Below are 26,655 nucleotides of genomic sequence, written 5' to 3' on the forward strand. Positions count from 1 at the left end.
GGCCCCACCCCCCCATCAGCAGCCTGGACTGTTGACATAAGGCAGGTTGGTCCAGGGATTCAGACATCGTTCAAGTTTTGGTGAGTTTGTGCAGCAGCCTCAGAGCTTTGTTCTTGATGATGACTGAGTGGAAGTTGTTGTGGTCTCCAGCCCGTGTTGTACAGTTATCAAGAGTGGTTGTCTGAGTAACTGTAGCATTTCTCTCGGCTCCAAACGGTTTGGCCATCCTCCTCTGACATTCCTCATTCCTCATCAATGAGGCGTTTCTGTTCATAAAAGCTGCTACTTTTTTTTGTTGTTGTTGTTGTTGTTCCATTTTGAGTAATACTCAATTGGGTTAAACTCTCAGCTAATCAGCAGGTTCAGAAACACTCCCAATTATCTTTGCTTTATTATGTTTGATGTGACCATTACCTGAACCTTCTGACCTGTATCTGCATGGTTTTATGCTCCACAGTGCTGCCACATGACTGGCTGATTGGATACTGCATGGATGAATAGGTGTACTAGTGTTCCCAATGAAGTGCTCAGTGAGTGTATAGTGTATTGTCACTACAGCATCATGATGTCCACTGCATGATACTTTTGCAGAACAGCTCTCAAAACTCAAACCCAAATCACTCCCTACGTGTCTTTACCTTGATGGGTCGATACATGTCAGGCTCTTTGATGCGCAGCACAATCTGCCCGGCGACAGTGACGCCATAGAAGAGGTAGTTGATGAAACCCACATAGTTTATGAGGGTGTAAATGTCACTGGTGCACAACATCAGCAGAGTGGAGATCAACTGGATGTGGTAAGAGAGAGGGAGGAGGGTGGGTGGGACAAAAGTTATTTTTTGCACATGGGAGGAAAGGGCAAAGAACAAAGAGGACAAAGAAGTGAACGTTGAGTTTTTTTTCACTGATTAGGGCAGGACTCACGGTGAACAGTAAGGCCGGAATAGGAGTGCAGCGTGTGACATGAATCATGGCCAGCAGACGTGGGAGATGGCCTTCCCTTGCCCCGGCGAAAAACAGTCTGTGAGACAGAACCAAGGACGGTTAAGTCCTGAGAGCGGAGCCAGATGGTGCTCGCTCACCGTGAACACTCAGCAGCTGAAGGGACAGCTCAGGAGATTATAGAAACACGGTGCATAAAGGAACAGCAGAGGTGGAATTGCAGGCTGAAAATGCACCAAACCAGGAGTGACATGATGAGAGATTTCTCACTGTCACTCAAAGGCTCACTATTTTCAACTATTTTCCAATCAGGTAATTTCACTGAAATCCAGTTTGTGGTCCCAGATATGAGTTTGACCACTATATTCCGTATAGCTGTGCATTTTCACCCTGCTTACACCATTTATCTGTGTACATCTAAATATCTGGATGGAAATGAGACAAAAAAAAAGCAAGCAAGCACACAAGCTGCAATGAGAAGACAGGTTGGACAGGAGGGGAAGGGCAGGGGAGGACAAACTGACCGCGACGATGTGAAGAGGGAGCCATTGACTCCCCCGAAGGTGGAGAGCGCCACAGAGATGGGCATGATCCATGACATTACTCCTAGCAATTTCTCTCCAAATGTCTGGGAGAAATATTAGGAGTAGAAAGAGAGAAGAGGAGGAGGAGGATAAACGAGTACACAGTTAAAACACATTTAATATCCACCACTAATCAAGGTATTTCAAAGCTAGATGCTAAAGCATGATGCACTGAGCGTTACAAGCATTATGGTACAACGATGAGCATGCTTCAGGTCAGCACTGCCGCTGTAAATCGCTGCTAGGCAACAGAACTAAATCATTTCAAGGTGATAACAAGTTTCTAAAAACGTGCATCCTCTGCGTGCATAAACACACACTCAGTCAGATCAGAGAGGCTGTGGATCAGGTTTCCTCACCACTGCTACAGCATTAGAGGCCAGCAGTTCCTGGGGGCTCATGGCCGTGACGTAGGCCACGTTGGCAAACACATACACGAAGGTGACCACTGGGATGGAGATGGCGATGGCCCGCGGTAGGTTCCTGGGGACAAAAGACAAGATCTCAGACTAAGACAGGAGAAAATTCACTGAGATAAAACTCACAGACCACATAACCTGGGGGAAGGGGGAATTAACTAGCAGGGATAGTGTAAACAACAGGAAGCCCAGCAACATTGCGAAAACAGTCATTTATATTGGTCTAATTATGTCTGAATTTATATAAAGAGTTGTTCAATATTGAAAACAAGACATAGACAATACAAGGTTACACTGCCCACTCTTTCAGAAAGGTTCCTCATGTCCTCAAAGTGGAGGAACTGGTGCAAACCACACTCTTTTGTGATATGGATACTCACTTTCTAATAGGTACATATTAAAAATGTATTGCACAGGTAGTGCATAATTCTTCTTGTCTTCCAAGATTTAGAACTCTGATATTTTTCATATATAATGCTCTGTGTTAATACTTGAACGCAAATACTGCAAGAATGGTTTCAAAAAGTGCATATTACCTATATGGGTCTACCAACTCCTCTGTTACATAATTGAGGAAGTTCCAGCCTCCGTACGCAAAAGATCCTTGCAGGAAGGACAGAGCTATGAGACCAACATCGTAGTCACGGAAGGTCTCAAAGGCGTGTACTGGCTCCAACCAGTAATAGTGACCTGTCAACCAAAGAATAGATATTAGATATTCAATGTAATGCAAATTAACTTTTAGGTGACCTGCTTTTCAGTAACACAATCTGAGCAGCAGAGGGCGCCCAACACAACATGATCTTGAATTGAGGTGTCCATAAGGTACTACATGTTCCTCTCCATCCTTTATGTATAGCATCTGTTAGACACTTATACAAATAAATATCTTTATGATTAGGTCTGATGTCTTGGCCCACTAAATATTCTTAAAACATTAATCAATACTAGATCTGCATAAAGGTAAAATTTTGATCAAGAAAAGTTATATATTAGGGGCGGTGCGTGGCGCAGTGGGTAGAGCGGCCGCCCCATGTAGAGGCTACAGTCCTCGCCGCAGGCGTCCCCGGTTCGAATCCCGCGTCGGGCAGACCTTTCCTGCGTGTCATTCCCCCTCTCTCTGCCTCCCCATTTCCTGTCTATCTCTACTGTCATCACTATCAAATAAAGGCAAAAAGCCGAAAAAAATTATTTAAAAAAAAGAAAAGTTATATATTAATTAGCCTGCATCTCAAACTTCTATCTTTGAGATATGAGGCAAATAATTCACATGTAGTAGGAGTTCACTGTTGGGCCTAGAAGTGTGTGTGGGCATGTGTGAGTGGATCTGGATTATGAGTGGGATGAAGAGCGATGAGGGACTTTAATCTCTCACGCTGGGATCACGGATCGTGTGACACACACACACACACACACACACACACACACACACACACACACACACACACACACACACACACACACACACACACACACACACACACACACACAACACACACACACACACACACACACACACACACACACACACACACACACACACACAACACACACACACACACACACACACACACACACACACACACACACACACACACACACACACACACACACACACACACACACACACACACACACACACACACACACACACACACACACACACACACACACACACACACACACACACACACACACACACACACACACACACACACACACACCAATAGGGGTAACAGGGGACCTGTCAGGCCAACCTGCCAAGAGGGGTCTTATGTTTCTGCTTATTTTGAAAAACCAAAAATGGAATATAAAATTGACTTTTAAGGTGTTTTACCATAATATTACTGAAAATGTGACTTTTAATTATTTTTAAAGAAATTGCCAAGAGGGGACTTGGATCTCTGAGCGACATTTACCTATCAAAGAGTGGACCTCCACATACTGCAGTGGAGCTGTCTGCACCCATTCATTCACCTAACAACCCATTCACCTAATGAGTCTTTGTTTACAACAATGACTTTCTCAGTTTCTTTCAAGAATGGATAATATAACTTGAGAGTTATCATTACTTATTTTAAAGTCTCTGTAATACAAATTATATATATATATATATATATATATATATATATATATATATATATATATATATATATATAATCATGGCCACATTTGAGAGTAAATATTTTTTTATTGAATTGCATGCAATTCAGAAGTAACATGGCTGCATGCACTAATATCAAGTTCTGCAGTATAAGCAACATCATTTACTTAAAACCAGATTTAATGAATGAATTCCTTTTTTCTTAACAAAGATAATTTGCTTGTCTGTCTTTACTCATCCATAAATGTGTTGCCTCTGTCATTCTTAGCAGTCCAAGAGGGGACCTACTATCATCTCAATTTTAAATAGTCAAAATGCTCCATACATCTGGTTTCAACCAATTACAGTAATAGGAAATACATTAATATGTAATATGTATGAATAAGAAAGAAATAAGCAAAAATGATCATTCTTAAAATAATGTTTTTCATCAAAACTTAACACAAACATTTCTAATAAAGTAGCACCAATAATGTTGTCATTATTTTTAAATGTAGGGTGCACTACTGCAACACACATTTCTACAGTCTATTAATTTTTCCCCTACAAGAGTTTTATACTCCTTGACTGCATTGTTGTTATAGGAAAAATATTTGAATTAAACCAAGGGTTTTAGGTCACATTTAATGTACTTGCATCATGAATCTGTATTTATGAGGATGTATTTTATTTACTGTTTTACATTACAGAAAAAGGTCCACACTTGGTTTATATGGAATGACAGGGGTCCACTGTTGGTTGGTGCATAATGATACAAGTGCCCACTTAGTTAGCATGAAGTGAAATACACACTCCATCATGTATGAATAAGAAAGAAATAAGCAAAAGTGATCATCCGTAAGAGAAATTTTTCATCAAAACCCAACACAAACATTTCTAATAAAGTAGCACCAATAATGTTGTAATTATTTTTTAAATGTAGGGTGTACTACTGCAACACACATATCTACAGTCTATTAATTTTTCCCCTACAAGAGTTTTATACACCTTGACTGCATTGTTGTTATAGGAAAAATATTTGAATTAAAACTCAGGGTTTTAGGTCACATTTAATGTACTTGCATAATGAATCTGTATTTATGAGGATGTATTTTATTTACTGTTTTACATTACAGAAAAAGGTCCACACTTGGTTTATATGGAATGACAGGGGTCCACTGTTGGTTGGGGCATAATGACACAAGCTCCCACTGAGATAGCACGGCGCGACATACACACTCCAGCATGGGTGGATAAGCAGAAATGAGAGAAATTGCTAAGTTTTAAGATACATTTTAAATCTAGATTTAATACAAACATTTGTAACTATTAATACACACAACACACACGCACAAACACATGCAAACACACATATTTAAACTAAAGTAGCACTGGTGAAGTTGTCATTGTAGTTTTTTTAAAACATGGGATGTACTGTGAAAACTCAATGGCAACCTATCATGATACTTAAGGGAATATTTCAGTTATTGACATTTATGGATCAACAATAAAACATGTATGGGAAAATAAAAGAGGAGCTGGGGGGTCATCAGTTTGTCTGAGATACAAGGGATAATTCTTCTAGAGGATGGATTAACCTCACTAAGTAATATGATATACCACTGCAACACACCTTTCTACAGTCTGTCAAGTTTTTGACTTAATGAAGTTTCATACTCCTTGACTGCATTGTTGTCATGGGAAAACTACTTTAAATAACTAAACTCAGGATTCAACATGGTCTGATGGCCCAGAGCCACAAAGTGTTATTCTGTAGTCACCTAATATCCCATATAGATGAAGCTCTGTGGTGGCCACCTATTGTCACTCTTCTACTTTTTAACAGCACATGGTTTCAATCAATTTTAATGTATTTGCATTCTATATCTATATTAATAGGGATGCATTTTACTTATTGTTTTTGCATTGCAGAAAAAAAAGGTCCACACTTGGTTTGTATGGAATGACAGGGGTCCACTGTTGGTTGGTGCATAATGATACAAGTGCCCACTTAGTTAGCATGAAGTGAAATACACACTCTATCATGTATGAATAAGAAAGAAATAAGCAAAAGTGATCATCCGTAAGATAAATTTTTCATCACAGCTCCACGTTCACTTCCTGCTCTGATCTACAGTCTCATTCGTTCTACACATCCCAGAAGCCCCAAAATTACTCACAGTGTGGGCGACAGCGTCCCCATTTACCAGCCGCAGAAAACTGCGTTTGACGTATATGTACGTCAATGGCATTCAATGAGTTAAGTGGGAGGTACACAATAAATCTAATTCTAATCAAATTTATTTTGAAAACAAATAGTAGAATGGCAATCTGATTCAGTGATTAATTTGTTACACATTTGGGTTGCTTCCTAATGATTTTTTGATGTTTTAGTACCCAGCTAAACACAAGTGTGTATATTCCTTACTATCTACAGTATGTATGTGCCTTGTAGGCACTTTACTTGCAAGTGTGTGTATGCAGTGTTTTATAAATCAGAATATTTTTTGTCACATCACATCTACCCCGACACTTTAGAGCTCTTCTGTCTCGACGCCGTGTTTGCCTTCGTTCTGACCTGAACATGGCATGTGTTGTTTGGGTTAGAAACATGCACATTTGCAAAGGAAAAAAAAAGCTAAATCGATTAGCAGAATCATTAAGCATGCACGCACACAATCCCAAGGAAATGATCACGTGGGAACCAGTTCTGAAGAGGAACCAGTTCTCAATTCCCACCCATAGACTTCAGTCTATGATGTGGACACAAGCATTCCTCTACATTGAAGTAGTGAAGTCATCAACACTCATGTATTTCACAGATCCTAAAGCCTGGTACACACATAAAGATTCTCTAAATTTCAACCAATTTTTTTTTATCTGTGAAAGACTCCACACATGAAGATAAAAAATCTGTGATTGAACAGTTTTGATCGTATTGTGTGTGGTGTGCTGTGATATTCCAAACACAGCTCACCACACACATTAAGATTTTTCAGAATCTTGACCCTCCGGTCAGAAAACTGAGATCCGTATTGTTGTAGCTACTCTTTCGGGTCTATTTCCGGAATGGACAATGAGAGCGATGTAATTTTTTAAAAATGAAAGCGGGGACACTTCAGCCTTTACAACGATACCATCTGTGTGTGTCTGTGTGTCTGTGGCTTCGGACGCCGAGCAGTAAAGCGGCTGTGAGTGGCGGTCACATGATCGTTTAAACATTGCTGCTCTATTGCTGGCTGTTGCCGGCTATGATCGCTACCGTCTTTGCTATCGGCTATCAGGAAATCTCCCGTGTGTGTGAATGTCTGTGTGAACCTCGTGTATTGCCAGGGCTGCACCGTGGCTCTCTGTAGGATTGCCGGTGTTGTGTCGAGAAGTGGCTTGCCGCGAGCAGCATGCAGAGCTTGGCAAGCAGGCACTTCTCAGCACAACACCAGCTTTCCACACGCAAGATGACTTTTGATTTGTAAATATTGAACATGTTTAATATTTACGATTATCGGCGGCGAACGTTTTCCGAGGCGATTGTTGTGAGAATTTTGACTCTTAACACGCCACACACTACAAGAGAATCTCATAAAATAATCTTAAGATTTTAGGATAATTGGTCGATTTTTGTCTTTGGTCGGAAGGGGGAAAATCGGGGCAAAATCAGCCCAATTATCTTTATGTGTGTGGTAGGCTTAACTCTACCTCCACTCTCCACTCTAAATGTGGAACTGGCTTCTGAGAAGTGAGTGAGGGCTTTAAATCTGTGCCAGACGACTTGTGTCAGTCCTTGACTGTCAGCAGTGTGGGGGATGGTTCCTTGTAGCTGACGATGGTCGTTAGCAACTCTGAAGGGCAACCTGGAAAAGACTAACATCCTTCAGCCAAGATCTTATATCCAAATCAGACTAACAGACAATGGAATTCCCCAGTCCTAGGTTGGCCATGTGCTACACACCTATGGACTTCTGTGGCAACTGTAAAGAGTGGGTGTCCCAGCAATAATCCACCCTGTCAAGTCTTTGATGAGTTTTGTAAAGGTGTGTGATGCCTTGTGATCAGTATAATATTTTGTCAGCCTTTATATGATCTACCATTGTGTACCAGTAGAAATGTTGTCTGAAATTAGGATTAATCAGATTGCCAGAGATACGGGGGATAAATCAGCTATAGTGGATGGAATAACTCCAAAATACCCACTGTTGAACTACTGCAACACACATTTTTACTTACCAAACTATTAGCTCTACTGGAGTTCATGTATACCTGTCTGAATATTTTTGGTCCACAACAAAAATGAAAACTAAAACTAAATTTGTGTTTTTTTTCCTTCTGTATATTACACACTGTATCACATAGTCATACACATCTATAGATGAAATTGGTGTATGAATTGAAACCTAATTTAAAGTTGTCAAAAGGTACAGGATTGGCACAGGATCAGAGAGTTTACATTAAGTGGGAAGTACACAATAAAAGCTGTATTCAGTTCACACTGGTGCTCAGCAGAAATGGGTCTGGTTGCTTTCAGGATGTGTGGCTTGTACATTCAACAATCCCATATTACCTTATTCATAGCATCTGAAGTGGATTATAAACAAATTCAATTAATTGTGTTCAGAAGATGGTAAAACGTTATCTAATTTATTTATATTTCTAAGTAATTAATTTGTTATCTATTTTGGTTGTTTCCTAATGATTTTATTTCGTTTCAGTACCCAGCTAAACACAAGTGTGTATATTCCTTATTATCTAGGTATAACCTTGTGCATGTTGTAGTAAGCAATGTGACTTCATTACATTTACACACAGTTTTCTAAGTAGAGTTGAACATTTTTAATGGGGTTTCAGTCTATGATGTGGGCACAAAACATTCCTCTACATTGAAGTAGTTAAGTCACCAGCACTCATGTATTTCACAGATCCTAACTTTCAGGTAGAGTTGTTGAACTGGGATCTGAGAAGTGAGTGAATGGAGTGAGAGCGGAGTGAGTGCCAGATGACCTGTGTCAGTCCTTGAGTGTGGGCAGTGTGGGGGATGGTTTGTCGTAGCTGACGATGATCGTTAGGCATTTTCAGGTTGGGCTTCAGAGTTTCTACCTTCTTTCAGCCAATATCTTTATCCAAATCAGACCGACTGAGACACAGGTATTCCCAGGTCTTAGGTTGGCCATGTGCTACCTACGCACCTATGGCCTTTGGTGACTCAACTTCTGTGGCAACTGTAAAGAGTGGGTGTACCAGCAATATTCCATTTTGTCTAAAGAATTGTCAGTTCTTTGATGAGTTTTGTGAAGGTGTGTAATTACCTGTTATAATATTCTGTGACAGGGCCTTTATATGAGCCACCATTGTCTGCTAGTAGTAATGCTGTCTGAGAACAACAATTAACATGGAATAAGAAATTAGGATTCATCAGATTGTCATGGATACAGGGAATATGTCAGTGTGTGGACGGAATAACCCCCCAAAAAACCCTGTTAAACTACTCATTAAAAGGTATTTAGAAAATCAAGGGAAACAAAGGAACGCATAAATATAAAAACACATGCAAAGCCTTACAAAGCCTTGTAAAGGACAAGGACACAGCAATAAACTATATTCCTCAGACACGGTCCACACCACTATCAACTTTTTTTATTTGTGTTGCAGCAGTTCAACATTGAGCTATTTGGGGTTATTCCATCCACACAATGCCTTATCCCTTGTATCTCTGACAATCTGATGAATCCTAATTTCTTGTGCCATGTTAAGTAAGATGTTGTTCCCAGACAACATTTCTGGCAGAGAATGGTAGCTCATAAAAATGCTCTGTGACTCTATATTGCATGTACCCATGTTTCAGTCAGTCTGTTTTGAATGTAAGTAAGTGGAGTGAAATGCACACTCCATCATGTATGAATAAGAAAGAAATAAGCGAAAGTGATCATCCTTAAGAGAAATTTTTCATCAAAACTTAACACAAACATTTCTAATATAGTAGCTCAGATAAATACAGTGGGGCCAGGCCGTTAAGTGCTTTAAAAACAAACATTAAAAGTTTAAAATCAATTCTGTAAGGGACAGGGAGCCAGTGAAGGGAGTTAAGAACAGGAGTAATGTGCTCACGTCTATTAGTGTTAGTTAAAAGACGGGCAGCAGCGTTTTGGACAAGTTGGAGGTGACTGAGCGAAGACTGGGAGACGCCAACATAAAATGCATTGCAATAGTCCAATCTAGAACTGATTACTGCAACGCATGGATGGCTTTCTCGAGGTCGTGGCAGTTTAAAAACATTTTGACTGTGTGAATGTGTGTGGCAATAGTTTAACATAGGGATCCTCTCAATGAATTATCCCTTGTATCTCTGACAAACTGATGATCCCCCATTCCCTCTGTATTTTCCCATATCAAATTGTCGTATATCAGTACCTCTTTGATGGTTTACTTGTACATAATATATCATCGTAGGTTGCCATTGAGTTTTCACAGTACACCCCACATAAAAAAACACAACATTACCGTTGCTACTTCATTATAAATGTTTGTATTAAGTTTTGATGAAAGTTTTGAGCTTTTGAGGTTAATCGATCCTCTAGAAGAATTATCCCTTGTATCTCAGACAAACTGATGACCCTCCAGCTCCTCTTTTATTTTCCCATACATGTTTTATTGTTGATCCATAAATGTCAATAACTGAAATATTCCCTTAAGTATCATGATAGGTTGCCATTGAGTTTTCACAGTAACTAACCCTAACCCCATGTTTAAAAACAAAACTACAATGACAACTTCACCAGTGCTACTTAAGTTGAAATATGTGTGTTTGATGTGTTTGTGTGTGTGTTATGTGTATTAATAGTTACAAAATGTTTGTATTAAATTTAGATTTAAAATGTATCTTAAAACTTAGCAATTTCTCTCATTTCTGCTTATCCACCCATGCCACCCGTGTGTATGTCACTCCGTACCAACCAACAGTGGACCCCTGTCATTCCATATAAACCAAGTGTGGACCTTTTTCTGTAATGTAAAACAGTAAATAAAATACATCCTCATAAATACAGATTCATTATGCAAGTACATTAAAATGACCTAAAACCCTGAGTTTTAATCCAAATATTTGTCCTATAACAACAATGCAGTCAAGGAGTATAAAACTCTTGTAGGGGGAAAATTAATAGACTGTAGATATGTGTGTTGCAGTAGTACACCCTACATTTAAAAATAATTACAACATTATTGGTGCTACTTTATTAGAAATGTTTGTGTTAAGTTTTGATGAAAAATTTATCTTAAGGATGATCACTTTTGCTTATTTATTTCTTATTCATACATGATGGAGTGTGTGTGTCGCTCCGTGCTATCTCAGTGGGAACTTGTGACATTATGCACCAACCAACAGTGGACCCCTGTCATTCCATATAAACCAAGTGTGGACCTTTTTCTACAACGTAAATCAACTAATAATTCCTATACAGATTTATGACGCAAGTAGGCCTTCATTAAAATTGATTGAAATCACATGCTTTTAAAAGGTAAAAGGCTGACCATAGGTGGCCCCAACAGGGCTTCATCTATATGAGATGTACGTGGCCAAAAAGTAACTTTTTGTGGCTGTCATGTCAAACTGTGAGTAGTTTAAGTATTTTTCCCATGACAACAATGCAGTTAAGTAGTATAAAACACCAGTACAGTGAAAAATTAATAGACTGTAGAAATGTGTGTAGCAATAGTTTAACATAGGGACTTTGTGAGATTAATCCTCTCAATGAATTATCCCTTGTTTCTCTGACAAACTGATGATCTCCCAAACCCTCTGTATTTTCCCCCAAAGATAACAAATTGCCGTGCCAATACTTTAATATCAGTTACTCTTTGATGGTTTACTTCTACATAATATATCATCGTAGGTTGCCATTGAGTTTTCACAGTACACCCCACATAAAAAAAAAACACAACATTACTGTTACTACTTCATTAGAAATGTTTGTATTACATTTTGATGAAAGTTTTCTCATAAGAACTATCAAATTTTCTTCTTCTTTTTTTTTATTCGTATGCTCAAGTGTGTATGTCGCTCCAAGCTAACTTAGTGGGAACCTGCGCCATTATGTACCAGCCAACAGTGGACCTCTGTCATTCCATATAAACCAAGTGTGGACCTTTTTCTGTAATGTAAAACAGTAAATAAAATACATCCTTATGAATACAGATTTATGATGCACGTACATTAAGATTACCCTAAATCTTAAAACCCTCTATTAAAAAAATTAATAGACTGTAGAAATGTGTGTTGCAGTAGTACACCCTACATTTAAAAAATAATTACAACATTATTGGTGCTACTTTATTAGAAATGTTTGTTTTAAGTTTTGATGAAAGTTTGTTCTTAAGGATGACCACTTTTGCTTATTTCTTTCTTAATCATATATGATGGAGTGTGTATGTCACTCCATGCTAACTAAGTGGGAACGTGTCATTATACATCAACCAACAGTGGACCCCTGTCATTCCATATAAACCAAGTGTGGACCTTTTTCTGCAATGTAAATCAACTAATAATTACTATAAATACAGATTGAGAACACATAAAATTGAAACCCTGCGCTTAAAAAAACTGGACAAGCAACAATACCAAGGTCAATTATTTTTAATGTTTAATCAGAATTCAACAAAAATGATCTAAATGACCATTTTATTTCTAATTGTGTTATGGGTGTTCAATTTTTTCATTATTTTAAAATTTCTATTATACCTAATACAGTGTTGAGTTCAAACTTAAGACATCCATGAAAACGGAACCTTTATATTTTGTTACAAAGAATAACAAATTATGTTTCAAGGTACTGGTTTGTTCACTAAGGAGCCTGTTTGATAGCCTCTCTACAGTCTGAAAGGCTGCCGGGGCTGCAAGTCGTTCACACTATGGAGGAGTGTAAGAAACGACGTGTGTGAATGAGTCGTTAAAACCCCTGCTCCAGCCTGCCGGGCACTGCTGAATATGGTATTTTACACACACACACACACTCAGGTCCCCTCTTGGCTAAAGTTAAAAAAATTAACCAGAAGGTTTTTCACATGATTTTAAGTTGATTTAAAGCATGTCCAACAGGGGACCTAAAAAAAGTCCCCTGTTGGCTGCTTGGTCCCCTGTTGGTGAATGTGTAACGACGCCGATGTCCCCTCTTAGATAGGAACAACAGTACACACACACACACACACACACACACACACACACACACACACACACACACACACACACACACACACACACACACACACACACACACACACACACACACACACACACACACACACACACACACACACACACACACACACACACACACACACACACACACACACACACACACACACACACACACACACACACACACACACACACACACACAACACACACACACACACACACACACACACACACACACACACACACACACACACACACACACACACACACACCAATTCAGAGGGGGAGTGTCACTCCTCAGCTGACCAGTTTTGCAAATTCAGTTATTATATGTAGCTTTTGTTGACACTACTCAACAACAAGGCAAAAAGATTGGGGAACATTAGATCAAACAAAATTAACAGAAGTTGAAAACGTCAAACAGAAAAGAGAAAAGATTAGCTACCTTTGCAGATTTGGACGAAGCCCATGATTATGATGAGGCCCAGGGCCAGAAGCTTGCCAGTGGTGAAGACATCTTGGACACACGTAGCCCAGCGCACGCTGTGACAGTTCACCCACGTCAGCAGCACTGTGCAAAGAAAGACAACATCGCTTTAAGTTACGATGTTCACAAATAGAAGACGACGATTGGATATTGGAGGGAATTCTCATGGAAGGTATACACACGCTTTTTCATTACTCCAGAAATACAGTCTAAATTCACAACACCCATCACCCCAGACTGCTGGAGAAATTGTGCCGAGCACCATGCAAACCACTCACACATTTTCTATTTCTGCCCATCACTAAAACCATTCTGGAAAAAAAACTACAGAATCTATTTTTTAGATTTTCCAATTAAAAAAAACATTGGAACCACAATGCATTGTTTTAGGAATAACACCAGCTGAACTTACAACAGAAAAAGACAAATACTTATACAGAATACTCAGAATAGCAGCTCTGAAGCAAATAACAAGAAATTGGCAAAAACCCATTTTACCTTCTTTTAATAACTGGAAATTAACTGGAAATAATATTTTGGAAATGGAAAAAATTACATATAGAATCAGAAATCAAGAACCAGAATGTCTGAAAAGATGGAATAAGTGGATTGATTATATAAATAAATAAAACTGAAGAGTCCAGCCCGGAAGAAATGTTTTCTATTTTATGCTTTTTTTCCCTTTACCATGAACTTTTTTTTTTCTTCTTCTTTGTTTTTCACTATAAATTGCATAAATTTTGTAGGAATGCTCCAATGACTAAAAAGATGTGTACTGGAACATGAACTAACGACTTGTGCAATCCTGCAATAAAGTATATTTTTTTTAAAGTTACGATGTTTCAACTACAGGGAGTGATAATACACAGCATGTACCAGCATTTCTCGTCAGTTTCCCCCCTACACAGCAAAGACATGACATTTATGAAGATTTACGGTCAAGTCAGAGTATCCAGGAATAAGGCCAAGCCCCTGTTCAGACCTGGTGTGCTCAGTGAGTGAGAGAGCACAGCTCTTACAGTGACAAAAAAAAGATTAATTTCAACTAGTGAAATATTTTCAGGTCATAATAAAGCTTTGTTACGACTAATTTGACATAGGACGTCAGTAGGCGGTCCCTCAGTGTGTTCACACTGCAAAAGAGATGTGAACACATATGGCCCATATATCATGACTACAGCTCCTATAGACAGCTTTGGCCTCCTAGAATACAACTCAACAGCCTTTTTGTTCGACCCTCATTGTCTGATACATTCATTTCAAATCCCACGCTTGCAGTTTGGATCTCACTTGTCGCCCAGCCCAAGACTAATTATCTCAGAGTTATCAAATTAAGACCTGACAAAACACCTCCACAGACACAAAGACATTATGAAGCATTCACTGTCAAGCCAAGCAGTTTCTGCAAAGCTTCACCAACAATATAATCCTCCACCTACAAGTGTTTCTCAGAGGGACTGTGCTCTAGATTGTAAGAAATACATGAAGTGCTATTTTTTTAAAGAAACAAAGCCTTAAAATGACCATCCCCAATTCCCCATCAAAGTGGGCTGCATCATGTTCCTTCATGATCTGTTAATGATGCACTAACCTCAACCGATTGTGATTCAATGTTCTGTTTTATTTAATCACTTACACAGACAGACGGCAGCCAGCAGTCGAAGCCCAGTCTCTGGGGGGAGGCAGGAGGGGAAGAGAGGCTGCAGGACGTAGTTGGAGAAAGTGAGAGCAATCACAGCCTGGTTAGTGGGGTAGATAACCAACACTGCAATCCACAGACGCAGAAACCTGAGAGAGACAGCGCAGGGAGCCGGGGGTTAATGAGACGCAGCAAAAGATTCCTGTCACACACCAACAAAGGCACAGAAACTGCATAGATGCACACAAACGAGCACAACATACTGTGTGAGAACACCCGCCCTTGTTACAGAAAAATGCAGTGGAAAACAAAGGGAATTAAGCATATTAACAAAAGTACATTATAATAATGCACTGGAGCATTGTTGTTGAAGATGAGAGAACTGGGTCAATGACATTCAGGGATGCCGAAAATGCTAACTAGATTACATGAGGCTTTATTAACATGGTGAACTGTAAAATTCCTATTAATTACAAAAGGCTTGCTACAATGTGCCATGTCATTTTTTATTTATTTCATGCTAATCAGGTTCAGGAAATATTTTTAGTTTTTAGTTTTAATTTTATCTAATCTTTCTGTTTGTACCATTGTCCTGTGTTTTTGAGCCATACATCTTATTATTATTATATAATAGTGTATAAATCATAATGGAAAACAAATTTTTAATAACTGCAAATATTTGTCCCTCTACAGTACAATATGGTTCAGGTATCTTTCAAAGAATTCTGGGGATAATACATTAACTCCATGGCACCAGCACAGTCCATGTTTTGCTTTTTAACTCTGTGTAGTGGCTTTGCTAGAAGAGCTGAGACCAAACAACCATATGCGAATGTTGTAAATCCTTCAGGTGTTTATCATGAAGAGCATTTCTTCTCACCCAGCCAGTCCTCCAAAGATGTCTTTGACATAGGAGTAGTCTCCCCCTGACTTGGGGATGGTCACGCCTAATTCTGCGTAGCAGAGAGCACCAATAGCTGTGATTACTCCAGTGGTGACCCACACAATGAGGGCCACACCCACTGAGCTGGCATTCTCCAGGACCCCCTTAGGACTCACAAAAATCCCCGAGCCAATGATGTTGCCTGAGTGAGTGAGTGAAAGAGAGACACAGAGAGAAACAGATTAAGAACACTGGAGACTGTAGGCAAACGTTAGCATTCAAAGCAACAATAGACAACAAGTGGTTTGCTTCTTCAATGTGGATTTCACAATGTGATTTCTAAGGAATATTGACACCATCTCTGTATGGGTTGGTCCCCTGTAAGCCTGGCTTTCATGTTGCAATTCTGTCGTCTGCTGGGCACAAAATATCGCTCAAAAATTAAATCTCGATTCACAGCACAAAGGAAAGGTTGTCTGTGATTACAAAAACAAAAACTTAGCTGTTATTTCCCTGCCTGCTAATGGTAGCTTTCCTCAGGTGGTAAAGGAAAGGGCAGACTACGGAACAACCAGATAAGCTGTGGATGTTCTACCCAGCCAAAGAAAAAGAGCCCAATTATCAGAGGAGGCGAAGAAGGTGATGACAAACATGGCAAACAAGGTGAAACAAGAGAGAACCTTGGCAGGGCATTCCCTTGGTGACGAGAGCCATGGTCACACTCAGCCCTGAACATATCGGCTCGGACAAGAGGAAGGCTGATATAGAGAGTGACAGGGCCGGTAAAAACAATGTTTTTTTTTTATGACTCACTGGCCCACTGAGGCATCAGCTCAGCAGGATTTGTCCCACTGCCTTTGACTCTGTCTGTACCGTAGCACTGAGATTGGGTTTCTAGTTCAATTTGGGATTCTTACAGCTCCTGCTCGCTTTGGAGAGCAGCCATGGCTGATAGCAGGAGCCATGCTGCCAACGCTGGTACTGACAGCCAGAAACATCTGTGAACCTATGATTTATGACAGTGATTATATGTCTATTTGACCATCTGAACTACGAACGTGTTTTCTGATGCCCTTTCTTTTTTTCTTTCAGACCGTTTCAGATTTTTACTGTATCCTACTTGCACACTTTTTATTGCAAGTCCCTCTGTCTTCTAAAATAGAGAAGAGATTGCCCCTGCACAGCTCAGATAAAACTCCACATTGGTGCAGGTGGTATCAGGAACAAAAACCATGGAAAAAGAAAAGAAGGTTTCACCGCACACAATGGGGTACATTCAATTAATTTATTGTTAAAAACAGCAGCAACGCGTTTCGCCCTGTGGGCTGAAGCCCACAGGGCGAAACGCGTTGCTGGTGCCACTCCTATTTAAGATGGCTTCCTGTGTTGGCACAAACATTTGCTTGAAAAAGGTCTAGTACCAAAACGTCACAATAAATTCTGCAAGTTGGCCATGTGTACGGGAACTCTTCTTTGTTTGATTTGGACTTAATTGTTGTCATCCTCCGCCGCACCTGCCAAGGAAATAGATGTGCGAAGATTTTTGCTTTTTCTGATGCCCTTTCTAAAATGAGCAGTGGTGAAACTGAACTAAACTACATTCTGTTATATTCAATCCAGCCTTTGCAACAATGATGCCACCATTAATACAACATGGAAACACTAGAAGTGGCAAGTGCTGATAATGCTGAAGAGTTGTTTGTAGCCACTTTAAATGTACATTAAAAAAAAGTGAATAAAATGAATTAAACCACCCCTCTTCCGTACAAAGAGATACAAGTATACATAGTACAGGTATGTTGTTGATTAATGATGAGCAGTTGGAGAATCACTGAAGAAGAATGCAGACTTAATGAACATCTACAATTTCCTGTCACATGATCACCTGTTTCCTTTGGAGCTCATGCCAAATGTGCTCAGTTTAGCCTTGGCCAACTGAGTGTTTTCACTAATTGATCCTCAATGGATTCTTCTGTAAATGTCCAAAATTGGGCATATAACATTCAGTCTTTGTGGGTCCTTAATGAGATCTATAGCCTCAGAGTCTGTTGCAAAACCAGAAACCAAAAACTGACGAGGCTTAGACTGGTCAAATACATCTCACTGCTGGCCAAAAAAAATTAGCAACATTGGTGCTGCTAAGACTTTTGATGTCATATTTGCCGTTGCCTTAACAGAGATGATGTTTTTCTTTTAATGCCCAAGGAAATGGAAGAATGAGTTCATATCCTGTGACTCTTGAGACCAGCAGGAAATAACATACCCAAGTCTGGAGACAGATACAATAATGTCTTTGTTGAAAACAAGTTCTGTAAAGTTTTACATGGCTGGTAAAACTGTCGTCTCCGATTCACTGAGAGACTTCAAACGATGAATAATGATTTAACAGTACTTAGTCGTTTTGACAATAGAGGCAGTTTGAATGAAATTACAGCCCACGTCATGTAAAGACTGGACTTTAGAGTTGGATTCAGCAAAGCTACAGACAGGGGCTTCGGTCAACAGATATACTTCAAAGAGACTGATTCATTATAACAGCCATTTTTTGTGTTCATTTTTCATGTATGTTACTTTGTATTTTTTTTCCCTGTATCACTGATTTTGTTGATCCATAATACATCTAAACTTCAGCTTTGTTCTTTAGATTGTAACTGATATGGGCAGTGTTTTAATGAGATGACTACATGTTTTACAGTTTTAAGCACACAGTGGCACCACACAGGCCCAGATTTTGTCTACTGCATAGTTGGACATCCCTAATAAACATACATACATTATACTTGGGCCAAGGCAGACAACCTACGAACAGACATTTCTTGTCAGTGGTGCAGCAACCAAACTCCAGCATTTCTGATGGTGATGGAAATTGCAGTTGGGGAACACCCATTAATGGGATTGCTTTTTATTGACTCATGTTTTTTTTTCCCTCTGTATGTGGAGGTGGGCAGGGACTGCAGAGTTTTCATGACAGTTCCCTGAAAGCAGCAGTAAGAAAGCACATGGAGGATGCATGATGCTGGGAGAGCAGTGAGCATGCCCAGTAATCAAACAGAGAGACCCAGGGAAATTAAATTAGATTTAGAAGGGACAGATTTGGGTAGATGATGTTAAAGCACCTAGGGTGCGAAGCAAATGCCTTGTTTATTTAAAATCACTGAAGCTTGAATTCTGTGTTTTGTTTACACGACTGTAAAAGTCAAATTTAAATAAGGACTTTAAACATGAGCTTACAGTTAACAAAGATAACCTGGATGACTGGGGTCAAGCTGTCAAATAGCTGCAGGGAATTTCAACTCAACCAAAGTGACTTTTTTTTATTTTTGAGGACGCAATATTAAGTAAAACCATGATTTTGGTTTGTTATTGGTAGTAGTACTTATATTAGGTTTAAAGGAAGTGATGGCATGTAGCTGTTAAGAAATTAGGTAAATATTAATCATCAGATTGTCCTTTTATCAAAAAATACTGTAGATTTTCTTAAAAAAAAAATAGCCTAAAATAAAAAATAAAGTCAAAGTCTGAAGGTAAGATGTGATAGTAGCAGCACACCTGATGAGGAGGTAACAAAGCCCGTGTGGATGGACTTACCCACTATAATGCCACAGGCGCTGACCAGGCCGATCTGTTTTTTCAGAGCTACCCCGGAGCCTTCTCCTGCATCTTTCCCCTCACCGGACTCAGCGGCCGGGGGCTCCGGCTGCCCCGGCTGCCCCCCTCCTCCTCCACCTCCTCCTCCCCCGCTGCTGCTGCTGCTGCTGCTGCTGGTGGTCCGCTTCTTCGGACCCTCACTCATTGTGTCCGGTGTGTCTCCCTCCTTCTATTGTGGTCCAGGTGACGGGGGCGGCGTCTCCCTACTAAAGCTGATGCATGGATTAAAAATTAAAGATAGCGTTTACAGAAAGAAAGAAAGAAAGAAAGAAAGAAAGTTAAAAGCAGCATTGCATTGTCTATTTCCCGGACACACTGGCTGAGTGATTCATCCACTACCTTCCCTTCCCTCGAGCCGATGGAGTTGAAAAACGCTGATAGCAGTGGTTTCCATATTTCAGTTGGCTACAGTCGAGCTAAAATTAGAGCCCACATCCCAGCATTAATAATTCAGAGTGCTACACGACGAGCAGCCCGGCCACTCCACCTGGAGGATTTATAGTAGTGGCCACAAACAGACTGTGCAACCTCTCCAGTGTGTTTAACACAACAAGGCGTTAAAAAACGTTAAAAATAAAACAGATACATTTCGAATTTAAGTTCAAATGTACTCTTTTAACGAGCCTGGCGCGCGACCGAACCCGAGTTCTCGTAGTTACCGACGAAGCTGCTGGAATTTGCAATTAACCATCAGCAGAGACCGCTGCTCTTTGTTTCACTGGATAAAACTTGAGAAAGTAATTGATAAGAGTGCTGACCCACCTCCCCAGCAGCTGCGGTGACCTGAAAACCCCCTGGAAGCTGCTGTTAAGTGACGGGTTGCATGTTGGTCATTATTCTTGTCTGGAGACCGCGATGAGCGGGGTAACAAAGACCTCCAGCTGACCAGCCTCGATAAATAGAAAAGCTGGTTATTTCCAACCAATCAGCGCAGCCCAGATTGTCAACATATCGTATGCCCCGCCCCCTGTGGTGAGGACCCATGGTCTGTCTCCTCCATTGAAAAATTATACACCATGTCCATTCAAATCGACTTCAGTGTCTAGGCTCGTTTTTGTTTAGTTTTTATTTTAAAAAAAGAAAAGAAAAAAAAGTCTAAACTGAAAATTTTAGATATTTTATAACCAAATTAAATTGAGTACTCTACTGTCCAAAACACTGCATTTCAGATAGCCTATATCTCAAATGTAGGTCAAGACAAGCCAGACTATATCATTAAAATGTCTACGGAGCAAATATATTTGCTGCCGCTAGGGTGCGTCTAGATTTCTAGGCTAGGTCAAGTATACACTACCAAAATAAGTGTAAGTGGCAAACTGCTCACATCATTAAATAAGATGGCTTATCTTCAGTTTTGTTCATATGTTTTATTAGGGTGAACTTTTCCTACTTATAATTTGTATGGAATTGTCTGTATCTGTGTATGTGGCCTATTATATATTGTAGGAAATATTGAACTTAGACTGTTGTGAGAGTGCTAATGAAAATCTAGGTATTTATTTGGTCAGTTGTGGGCAGTGTAATATTGTTTAGCTGCCTGCAAGAACAAGAACTATAATTAACGTCTTCAGTTTCTCATAGCACCCTTAGCATTTTTCTTAAAACCATAATAACTGTAGTCTATACACTTAATACAGAAACTCTTTACACGTGTAGATAAAATTTGCATTTCAATTTATCACCTGTCAAATTATCAACTTTTATTATTTTATTTTTTATTTTTTTACTTTTTTTATTTATTGAAGGAAAAGCCTCTTGAGGTGGATCACCTCGTTTTCAAGGGGGATCCTTAGCATCAAATAAAAATGACATGAAAACCACAATCAATCTTTGAAGACGTTACCAAAAAGTTGTTTGAACGCGAGCGGGTAGGGAAAGCCCTTCTGTGTGCGTCTTCACAAACTCCAGTATGTATGACGTGCAAACAACTGCTGTTATCATGCCAAGCACGCCAAGCATGATAAGACCAGGCAGGGCGTGTTAGTGGGCTTTATGGTGATGGTCAGGAGACCAGAGACGAGGTACTTGCAGCAGATGGGGCTCAGGAGGTGGCGCATGTTAGACCCTGAGGGTGACATCTACTGGACAAGTCACATCCCTACCAGCTGAGGCACCTGCCCCTGATGTCAGTATGCAATATTTCACAACTTTGTTAAAGGGATAGTTCACCCAAAATTCAAATTTCATTCATTATCTACTCACCCTCATGTCATTGTCGACTAAGAGCTGTGAGAATTTTCAGAGTCCTCCGTCCCTTCTCTGAGTTACAGGGGGGTCCGCGCAGCAGTATTTGTCCATATAGTTGTCAATGGATACCAACTTTCTTCGTCCAAAATGACACACCAAAAAACATCCAAATACCTCCATACTGCTCGTCTCTTGTATTGAAGCCCCGACATGAGAAATTATTCCGCCGGTCAGTGCAAATCACGCGAGATTTGCACTGACACAGGAAGAGCAGTGAATGAGACACTGGGAGCTTCCGCTACAAACAAGCTTAAAATATAGACTTATTTAATTTTTTTCGGAACAATTTCTCATGTCGGGGCTTCAATACAAGAGGGACATTACAGACGAGCAGTATGGAGGTATTTGGATGTTTTTTGGTGTGTCTTTTTGGACGAAGAAAGTTGGTATCCATTGACAACCATTATATGGACAAATACTGCTGCACCGAGCCCCTCGTAAATCAGAGAAGGAACGGAGGACTCTTAGCTCTTAGTCGATGACATGAGGGTGAGTAGATAATGAGTGAAATTTGAATTTTGGGTGAACTATCCCTTTAACCTCTGAGCCAAAGAACTTGCAGAGCTTTTGGAGAACATTACAGTGTTGTCTTTATTAACATGATTCAAACATACAGAAACAAAATAAAAGGTATGAAGAGACAGCCCCCAAAAAACGTGGTATGTGACCTGAATACGTAACCCTCTTTTCACCCTCCTGTGCTGAGGAAAAGGGTGCTTTGTCAGTATGTAAGAATTGGTATGGAATGTGTATTGATAAGGCATAGGTCTAGGTGGATAGTGTCTGTGTGTATGTGTGTGTGTGTGGAATTGAGCCTGTTCAGAACGGTAGGGAAAACACATTGAAAAAGAAACAAAAAGCATGACAAACCAGTGGCGAGGTGTTTGACCTAATCAGGATGAGCCACAGCAATGACACACTTTGTGTCGAGGTGATGGTCCATGCCTGCTGAGACAGACCTCTGGAGCAAATTCTGAGAACACAGACTGAAAGATCTGGTTTACCCGATCTTTAACTTTCATGGCCAGCTCAGAAGTGCAACCACTGAACGTTTAAAACCCAGATGAGACTAAGGGCTCACACCTTAAGTCCAGGTTTAAACTGTGTATATATATAAAAAAAAAAAAAAAAGCATCAGGCCACCCCACTTCAACTGTCACCAAGTTGGACTGAATGGTGTGCGTGTACGCCAGTTGACGGGTGTGTGATGTGTCATCTTCACAGGCCGATGGTGTAGGAGCGTCCTGCTGGGTTGTGGATGGCGGAGCAGGAGGGCTCGGTCACGGCCCATTCGTACCACACCTTCTTCCCATTGTTGCAACGCCAGAATCTCACTGTGATGTCGTCATCCCGGGCTATGGAGATGGGTTGCTATTAAAAGAGACAGGGGAGAAGAATATTGCCCTGTAAATATTTGGGTTATTTTTATATCTAAAAGTCACAGGGACATTGAATAAGTAGTGACTGAATGACTCACTTTGAGGGGGAAGAGGATGGGGAACCAGGAGAACATTCCTGGTGAATGTGTTTCTGGTTTTATACCTGACACAAACAAATACACACAATATTAGTGTTCTTTTTTTTTTTTTTTTTTTTTTCCTAATCTCAACATGAAAGGACTTTCTTTTCATTAAGCCGACTTACTGAGTGTGACGTCTTTGTACAGCGTGGTTTCAAAGTAGCCAGCAAAGCCATGGAGCACTGAGTTACAACCAACTGTGAATCTGAGGCACTGATACCGGTTATTGTTCATGTCTGAAAGAGGAGAGAAACGATGGTCAATATTTTCATGTCGCATTAAAGGAGAATTCCGGTCATTTTTGACCCCTAAATCGTTGTCCTGATGGTCACCCAGTGTTGGGAGGAGCAAAAAACGCAACTAAAATTGATGCAGGCAAACCAGAGTTACACCATGGCTACACGGCGCTAGGGATAGCAACAACGCTAACTTAAGGGGGCAATTCTTTCAACCACAACAAACACTCAAAAAACAATCAAATATCTATGGTACAAGACTGGAATCCTTATGACACACCACTGAACTCATATAGTGTACAGTATAAACAGTATAAACTTTGTGTTTTTGCATGTAGTCACTCACCTCAGACAGCCGGACTCTGAAACATCCTGGAAAGACATTACTATCCGATCGCAGAGCGCCTTCTCCCCGCCACAGAAACAAACACTTTTTCCTTGTTGTGATGATTTCTTTACAATAATAAACGGTCAGAGATATTTTGGACATTACCACTGCACTGCTCCAAAGTTTATTTTTGTAAAGAAATCATCACAACAAGGAAAAAGTGTTTGTTTCTGTGGCGGGGAGAGCAGGCGCTCTGTGATTGGATAGTAATGTCTTTCCAGGATGTTTCAGAGTTCGGCTGTCTGAGGTGAGTGACTACATGCAAAAACACAAAGTTTATACTGTTTATACTGTACACTATATGAGTTCAGTGGTGTGTCATAAGGATTCCAGTCATGTACCATAGATATTTGATTGTTTTTTGAGTGTTTGTTGTGGTTGAAAGAATTGCCCCCATAGGTTAGCGTTGTTGCTATCCCTAGCGCCGTCTAGCCATGGTGTAACTCCAGTGCCTGCATCAATTTTTGTCACGTTTTTTGCTCCCCCCAACACTGATTTAGGGGTCAAAAATGACCGGAATTCTCCTTAGAGGAAATGTCTGTGGACTTTAGAGTTTAGTGTGCTTCTTATCTACCTCTTGTGGGGTGTGTGAAGGTGAAGCATGCTTTGGGTTCTGCCAGTTGATGGAAGTTATGGAGACGCACGACGTAGGGAGTCTCAAAGTGGCACTCTGGGTCCTTGTCACGCTCGCGGCAGCTGCGCACTTCATTGTAAAGCTTGGAGGAGGACAGAGGAGCCAGGAAGGACGTGTAGGAACAGGGGATGCTGACTCCGTCATCTGGAGGTGAAAAGATGAGATAGGGAGGGGGAAAGAGAAAGCGATTGGTGATGCACCCAAGCATAGGAGGTAATGAGGGGTAAAAAAAAAACGCGTTCCACATTGTTTAATATGGTAAACAGCCGAGGGTGCTCAGCGGCTGCAGTATCTACATACTTGATGTTCTGAAATAAGAACCACTGTAGGAATCGTGTCCAACCACAGCAGTGATTTACCCTTGAGGAAGCGCTGCGCTCCATCTAAGCACTCTGGGGAGAGTTCGTTGTCGCCGAATGATCCGAGGAGCTCGCTGACGATGATGTCGGCTTTCTCTGGTGCTGCCCACTCCCGCATGTCACATGACACCACCGTCACCTGATCGCCCCACTCCTCAAAGCGCCAGTTCTCTAGCCTGAACAAGTTACAGCAAAAATGTTAGCAGTGCAAAAACCAGTTACATAAGCATTCAAAACGCCAGGTGCCAAAAGTTGTTGCAATTATAGTTTAAATACTAAAAATCGAATTCCAGGCACAGGGTTCCAACACATTTGAAATTTCTAAATTCCATACTTTTTCCAGACCCTAATTTCCAGACTTCTTGGTCAAAAGAATTTAAGTAATTTGTGACATTTTAGTAATTAGTGCAATAAATCGTTTGTTTTCATCATTTTATTTGTATGCCATTATGTCACCAAATAATTCCCAGGAGATTGTGGCTAGGTACAGTAGCACATACAAAATAATTAACCCAAATAACTTCAGATAAGACCAAACACAGATATGTATTAAGATAAATATAGACATACATTTCCATACAATAGTTTCCATTTTCCATACTTTTCTAGACCTGGAAATGTACAATATCAAATTCCATACTTTTCCATATTTTCCATACTTGCATAGGAACCCTGGGGCAGTGCAACTTTGGGAAAGTTTTACACACCTACATCTGTGTATCATTCGATACCTCAGTGTTAGTGTGTTGACATTTTCCTATGTATGTTTCAGTGTGTCTGGACTAGTATATAAAAAAATAACAGAGCTGTAATGAACTCACGTGACTACAGCATTGGGATTCTTCTCCACAGCATAGACCTTCAGCTTCCTGTCTGCCTGTCTGGCAGCACGCAGGGAAGCATTGACCAGTGGACCCCTGCCTGCTCCCAGCACCATCAACACTCTGCGTGAAAGAGAAATTATCATTTGAGAGACAATTCTACGGTCGATGCTCTGTGGTTTTCCTCACAGCTGTAAAGCTGTAGCACTTGTCTGGTATTATTCATTGAAGAGAGTGTTGTTGTTGTTGTTGTTGTTGTTGTTGTTGTTGTTGTATTCTGCTACTCACTGGACATTTGTGTCTTTCTGCTCCTCAGGAACTCTGTCAAGTAGACACTTGTATACAGCCTGCAAATATAAACACAACACAAAGCATGTCTTTTTAGATCAACTTGCTTTTAAATCAGGTTTTATAAATAAGATAATCAAACAAGAATAAAATATGATCAACAAAATAACGCTAGATGTTAACCAAGATTTTCATCTGACAATATAAATTAAAAGACAAAGACTTGTTATCTCAGCTCTATTTACTTGGAAATGATCACTCGTCTGCGTCAGACTGTCCAAACAGTAAATGCAT

At 40.2% G+C, this 26,655-nt stretch overlaps 2 protein-coding genes across 3 annotated transcripts; both read right to left on the reverse strand.

The window, feature by feature from the left end:
* Positions 1 to 578: 578 nt before the first annotated feature.
* Positions 579 to 20,759, reverse strand: LOC146959888 (large neutral amino acids transporter small subunit 2-like). Of its 2 annotated transcripts, none has more exons than XM_085772805.1 (10): positions 20,632 to 20,759; positions 19,810 to 20,081; positions 16,219 to 16,423; positions 15,336 to 15,487; positions 13,658 to 13,783; positions 2,482 to 2,635; positions 1,886 to 2,009; positions 1,467 to 1,570; positions 925 to 1,021; positions 579 to 788 (listed from the first exon to the last, which is right to left on the reverse strand). In XM_085772805.1, the coding sequence occupies exons 2-10, from the start codon at positions 20,012 to 20,014 to the stop codon at positions 618 to 620; spliced, it is 1,338 nt and encodes a 445-aa protein (XP_085628931.1). In that variant the 5' UTR covers positions 20,015 to 20,081; positions 20,632 to 20,759; the 3' UTR covers positions 579 to 617. The 2 variants fall into 2 exon arrangements, with proteins under 2 accessions (XP_085628931.1, XP_085628932.1); XM_085772806.1 differs by lacking the exon at positions 20,632 to 20,759 and adding an exon at positions 20,186 to 20,372.
* Positions 20,760 to 22,689: 1,930 nt separating this feature from the next.
* On the reverse strand, positions 22,690 to 26,420 carry LOC146959889 (protein arginine N-methyltransferase 5-like; the record flags this gene model as incomplete). Its single annotated transcript, XM_085772807.1, has 7 exons — positions 22,690 to 23,487; positions 23,594 to 23,658; positions 23,761 to 23,871; positions 24,834 to 25,037; positions 25,253 to 25,428; positions 26,074 to 26,196; positions 26,362 to 26,420. Coding segments are annotated over 7 exons (891 nt in total), but the record flags the coding sequence as incomplete, so codon positions are not given.
* Positions 26,421 to 26,655: the final 235 nt, after the last annotated feature.

Source organism: Trachurus japonicus, unplaced genomic scaffold (assembly GCF_045865225.1).
Source record: "Trachurus japonicus isolate A0001 unplaced genomic scaffold, Traja_1.0 AP030942.1".
In the NCBI taxonomy this organism is placed as follows: Eukaryota; Metazoa; Chordata; class Actinopteri; order Carangiformes; family Carangidae; genus Trachurus; species Trachurus japonicus.